This window comes from Physeter macrocephalus, chromosome 12, assembly GCF_002837175.3.
Source record: "Physeter macrocephalus isolate SW-GA chromosome 12, ASM283717v5, whole genome shotgun sequence".
Classification (NCBI taxonomy): domain Eukaryota; kingdom Metazoa; phylum Chordata; class Mammalia; order Artiodactyla; family Physeteridae; genus Physeter; species Physeter macrocephalus.
This window is the reverse complement of record NC_041225.1, coordinates 14769878-14775943: the sequence shown is the minus strand read 5'-3', so window position 1 is coordinate 14775943 and position 6066 is coordinate 14769878. Positions and strand designations below refer to the sequence as shown.

At 46.0% G+C, this 6066-nt stretch overlaps 1 protein-coding gene across 1 annotated transcript in view; it reads left to right on the top strand.

The window, feature by feature from the left end:
* The window catches only part of LOC102986107 (two pore channel protein 2-like), a 50865-nt gene that overhangs the window by 34093 nt on the left and 10706 nt on the right, over positions 1-6066 (top strand). The window contains exons 10-11 of the mRNA XM_024129955.2: positions 2054-2198; positions 3779-3964. Of these exons, the coding sequence (XP_023985723.1) occupies positions 2054-2198; positions 3779-3964 (331 nt within the window). The remainder of the gene's footprint in view (positions 1-2053; positions 2199-3778; positions 3965-6066) is intronic.

Here is a 6066-nt window from a genome sequence, read left to right as displayed (position 1 = left end):
AAATGGAGACCATATTGTCCACAAAACCTAACTCTCTGGCCTTTTACATTAAAAGTTTGCTGACCCCTGATCTCCAACATAAAGTACCAGATGGGTACAAATTCCTTCTTGACACAAAATTACCATGCTTTTGATTTTCTTTGTCCTTTCTTGTTCTATAGAATCTTCTGGATTAAAAGATGTGAGCCCTGTGATAGTGATGGATTCTCCATTGGTTGAGGTTACTTGATGGCTGATGTTTTGGCTGGATTCTTGTCAGTAGGTCCCCTCAAACCCTATTTGTGGTTGTCACGTCAGTGTCTCCCTACTTTCTGATGGAGGAGCTCACGTAGCCCAGGTCCTGGATCCAAGTTATCACATCATCTAATTCTCTAAGGCTGCCCTTCCCCCTCAGCGGGTGCTACACGTCTTGGCTATTAAGACATGTCTATGCTTCTAACTCTAAAGACCCAGGAATTAAGATATTCTAAGACATATAAGAGTGTTTTTCATCCAACTTGATGGACTCATGTTCTTTCATGTTCTTAGGACCATCTGACTCTTCAGGAAAATAGCAACGTGAATGTTTAATATCACTCAGGGTTTTGGCTGATTCAGGCTCCTCACTCAGATGAGGGCACACTTCTGACGAGGCTGAGGCTTTCTCTTTGCCTGGGTGTCTGTTGATGGCAGTTCCCCATCATCTTTCTTTCATAAACCAGTATGGTGGCACCTGTAGAACCATGATTCATTGTTTACTTCTGAAAACTCGAAATGGAGACCTACTCATTTTCCAGGCCTCTAAATGAGAAGCATTCTAGGATTTAAAAACTCCACCCCAGGACTTCCCTGGTGGCGCAGTGGTTAAGAATCTGCCTGCCGATGCAGGGGACACGGGTTCGATCCCTGGTCCGGGAAGATCCCACATGCCGCGGAGCAATTAAGCCCGTGCACCGCAACTACTGAGCCTGCGCTCTAGAGCCCGCGAGCCACAACTACTGAGCCCACGAGCCATAACTACTGAAGCCCGCACGCCTAGAGCCTGTGCTCTACGACGAGAGAAGCCACCGCAATAAGCCTGCGCACCGCAACGAAGCGTAGCCCCAGCTCTCTGCAACTAGAGAAAGCCCGCGCGCAGCAACGAAGACCCAAGGCAGCCAAAAATAAATAAATAAATAAATAAATAAACAACTCTGCCTTCAAAAAAAAAACTCCACCGCAGTCCTTAACAGCTGTCTCAGCTATACCTGATCTGTACCTGCAATTTATTACACAAATTTCTTTAGAGTTTGCAAAGCATTCAACTTGGTTTTCAAAGGAGCCGCAACACTCTATGTACAATCTGATTTCAGCCGTTCATGTGACTGATATTTCTTTAAGTTGTATGTAACAGGAGGTTCACGCATAAACAGATTTGAGAACCAGCCCAGTGGACTCGTGGTCAGCATCCTGGTGAGGGAGAGGCGCAGGGGGTGATGGAGAATAGCCTGCTGGCTCCGGGCATTCAGCAGGTCAAGAGCATCACCTCCGCAGTTGGGTGGGTCCAGGCTGGTCAAGAAAGTGCCCACTGTACTTTGGCCCGGGGTGATGGGCCAACTTGTTATGGAGGCTGTTGTTTTGAGTGAGTCCCTGAGAAGGGGCAGAGAGGGAGGGTAGGCAGAGAAGAACATAGGGGTTCAAGGGGAAGGGTATGGATTATGCCTACCTTGGAGGCTTCGGGAGAAGGAAGGGGAGGTTGGGTTGAGCCTGGAAAGGTAGGTCAGGCAGACGTTGAAAGCAGTGATGGCTGAGTGAGGAGGAAAGTGAGGTGGAAGGCAGGGAGTGAGGCAGTGGTGTCTGTGAACTAGCAAAGTCACATGCTTGGGTTGGCTGCCTTGGGCTGGCTCAGGGTCTGAGTAAGGACAAGCAGGAGGCTGTGCCACTCACTGGCCCCTTGGCCTTGGGCCTTCATCCTTTGAGGCTTCATATCTTCACCTGTGAAACGCAGATCCAAGAGTCTGTGCTGGCTTTGTTTCACCCGTTGAACCTTAGTGTCACAGCAGCCATGTATTTGGGGGTCCTTTTTTCATTGCAGACAAAAAGAACTTTCTACGCTTGGCTGACCTCCTCAACATCCAGGTGGTCACCATCAACATCAAGAGACACCCGCTGGAAGCCTGGATGCCTCGGGTATACCAGTCGTCCCCAAGCCTCTTGGTTCAGAGGATGGTTCGGCACAGGCAAGTGAGACGGGGCCGGTTTTCTCCCAAATTGCTTTGAAAATAGTGGAATCTGTTAATGCTGTCTGGACTGAATGTGTTTCATCTCTGAAGCTATAAATCATCCCCTACTGCTTCTGGTTTCTTGGGAAGGCATGGAAAGGGTTCTGCTCTGTTTAACCTCAGCCAGAGGACAGGTTTCTAGATTATGCTTCCTTCTTGGGTGTTTTTTTTTTTAATGCTCAAGGGCCACAGACTGGCTGTGCTTTCTGAGCCAGGAAAGCTGACCACTCTCTGATTTCAGGAAGTTCCTGCCTCATCAGAGTCATTAGGAAGTTATTTTGACTCTGTAAAGTATCTGGGAAGAAGACGTGAGTTAGAGTTACTGGAATGACCGTTAAGAATGCCAATTAATTCTTTTATTCCCAAGTAGATGGACTCCAGAAGAGTCCTTTATCCCAGTTGGAGAGTTTATTTTTACTATGTGTGGGCTGGGACACCCCTATCAGCAGAGGCTCCCCTCTTGCCTTCTTTGAATTTAAGGTTTCATAAAAGTGAATGGTTCGCTTGGGAGATTGGGATTGACATGTATACACTGATGTGTATTAAATGGATGACTAATAAGAACCTGCTGAATAAAAAAATAAATAAAATAAAATTCAAAAATTCAAAACAAAAAAAAAAGTGAATGGTACAGAAGTCCTTGAAAGTAGCCCAGCCTATGATGTAGGTAAATATCCCTTTTCGCGCCCATATTTTATATCTACGAAGGCCCTTTATGTAGAGGCTCCTTTCCATTCATCTCAACATTGAACTACTGATGTGTTTCACACAGTGGATGTTTGTGTGTCCACAAGTGGCATCCAGGGCTGGGACCTAGAGTCTGCAGCTTCCCCAGGACGATAGGGTAGGAGCCCCCGCTCCCCCGCTTCCCATGGCCACGCCCAGGGTTCACCCAGGATTCTCTGGAGCACAGGGCACAGATGCCTGTGAGGGGCAGCCTGCTCTGTAATTGAAAAGTTGAGTCAGAGCCCAAGTGTCATATTTTTTTCACCCTTTTTCACCCCAGACTTGGTGAGAAAGTGGGGCACGTCAGTCCCCTGGAAGACTTGTGTGCAATAGGAGTAAAGAGTTTTTCAGAAGCTTTCTGAGTTAAGGATGTTAATTTTCCAGGGTCAAGAAGTCAAGGTGTAATGGTCCTGGGCTAAGCCCTAAACCTTCTCCTTGCCCCCTGATTCTACCCAGCCTTTCATCTGGTCCAGGTACTGTGCCCAAAAGGCGAACCTGGGAAAACTAGGCCTCTGTACTTCCCCCTCACTCTGTCTTCATTTTCTCCTTGGTGGGAAAGGCTATACCAGTGTACCAGTGTCAGTGAGAGGCAGGTGAATTTCAGAGCCCTGACCATGGTGGAACCTTTCCTTCCATGATGAGTGAGTGTGTGTCTGTGTGTGTTGGCGGGATGGGGGGTGGTGAGTATCTCACATTCATCACACTGACAGGAAACACAGTAGTTCCTGTAGGCCTCTGAACCTGCTTTTTTTTTTTTTTTTTTTTACTGAAATGTATGATAACAGAATCTTTTCTTTTTTCCCTCCTGGCAGGATTTTTGTCTGGGTTTATGATGTCATCATTCTAATAAATGCCATATTCATTGCTTTGGATGAGAAAAACCCCTTAATTTCCTATGCAGAATGGCTTTTCCTTTCTCTCTATATTCTTGAAATTCTCCTGAAATTGTACACGTACGAACCCAGAGCCTATTTTGGAAGGAAGCAGTTCTGGAACTGGTGAGTCTGTGTGTTTTGGGGAGGGGGCCGTGGGTGAAGAGAGGGGCTTTCTGTCACACTTTGGGGAATAAAGTTGTGGAGTGTTTCAAGCTCCATCTGCCTAGTTTTGAGGTTTTTTTAAAAAATAAATTTATTTATTTATTTTTGGCTGCGTTGGGTCTTCGTTGCTGCTTGCGGGCTTTCTCTAGCTGCGGCGAGCGGGGGCTACTCTTTGTTGCGGTGCGCGGGCTTCTCATTGCAGTGGCTTCCCTTGTTGCGGAGCACGGGCTCGAGGCACGCAGGCTTCAGTAGTTGTGGCACGTGGGCTCAGTACTTGTGGCTCGCGGGCTGTAGAGCGCAGGCTCAGTAGTTGTGGCGCACGGGCCCAGTTGCTCCGCGGCATGTGGGCTCTTCCCGGACCAGGGCTCGTGTCCCCTGCATTGGCAGGCGGATTCTTAACTACTGCGCCACCAGGGAAGCCCGAGGCTTCTTATAATGAAGTCTTGAGGGCAGGGGAACATCTGGTTGTCAAAGCTGTTATTTAGGATGTCAGTTTGAATGACTGGCTAAAATTAGAATCACAGATCACGGCATCTTGGATTTGGAAAGGATCTTAGAATGTCGCGCCCAATGAGACAATTCCTTCCATGGTTGGCCGGCCCACTTCCTACTCTTATCATCGGAACTTGGCCTGCGTGGCTGGACGATGAGGACCCTTAGCAAGCTCTTTCCCGGGCTGGATGTTTCTCCTGTGACCTTCTCTGCTCCAGGCTCTGTACCTCCCGGTCTTAAACCATCACCCACATGCTGCAAACCATCTTGAGAACCACTGAATGTCAGCCATCACGGGATACCAGCTTCAGTAGTGCACAGCTCAGCAGGGTGGGATCTCTGGGGTCACTCCTCCCGGTGCCAAGAAACTCACTCAGGTGTGCGTGTGGCCAGGTGGCCAGTGTTGTCCAAGGCAGTGGCACTGTTGTGAGAAAGAAAAGTCACGGCATGATGCATTTCCCCTTTCATTAAAGAGTTGCAGGGAGGGCTTCCCTGGTGGCGCACTGGTTGCGAGTCCGCCTGCCGATGCAGGGGACGTGGGTTCGTGCCCCGGTCCGGGAGGATCCCACGTGCCGCGGAGCGGCTGGGCCCGTGAGCCGTGGCCGCTGGGCCTGCGCGTCCGGAGCCTGTGCTCCGCGACGGGAGAGGCCACAACAATGAGAGGCCCGCGTACCGAAAACAAAACAAAACAAAAAAATATACTTGAATAATGAATTTATGTGAACATAAGTCTTTCTGAAAAATTAATGGCTTTCGATTTGTTGTCTCCTTGAAATCTGAATTTAAAAGTATTTAAACACAATAGTACCAGAAGTCAAATGCAGTATGTCCCTCTCCTTTTTTAAGATATTACATTACTTGGATTTTTGTATAAATTTTTGTATAACAAGTACGTATGTATGATACGTGTAATGTATATAAAATTAAGTGGCATAAAAATAAAAGTAAAGCTGAACTGAAGTTCATATTCTTGTGAGATTACATATGTGACGTTTTCTTATTTTAAACTGATTTTTTTGTTTTACTATTTATGTATTTCTCACCTACAATCATATTCGTCAATCTCAGTCACAATGAAAAAACCTGACTTTCCAATGTAATAAATATATTTTAATTCCAATTTCAATGAAAACAGTCAACTAATGATATTTTGCAGCTTTTTTTCCCTCGCTAGCAGGGAGCAGTGTTTGTTTAAAATTGATAAATATTTCCAGAATGAAGAAATAAATGATCATAATATGAACGAGAATAATATTTTTTGGCAACTATTGGGTTTTAAAAACTGTAGAAAGAAACATTCATTGCTAATGTAGCAAAAGCCATTATTTTTTTACAGTATTTAAGTTTTACTGCATTACTTAAAACCTTTTTCTCTTCTTTGATACTCAGATTAACAGGAAGGCTTTCTGTCTTGTCTGATGCAAGATCTCTAGCTTTTTTTTTTTTTAACATCTTTGTTGGAGTATAATTGCTTTACAATGGTGTGTTAGTTTCTGCTTTACAACAAAGTGAATCAGTTATACATATACATATGTTCCCATATCTCTTCCCTCTTGCATCTCCCTCCCTCC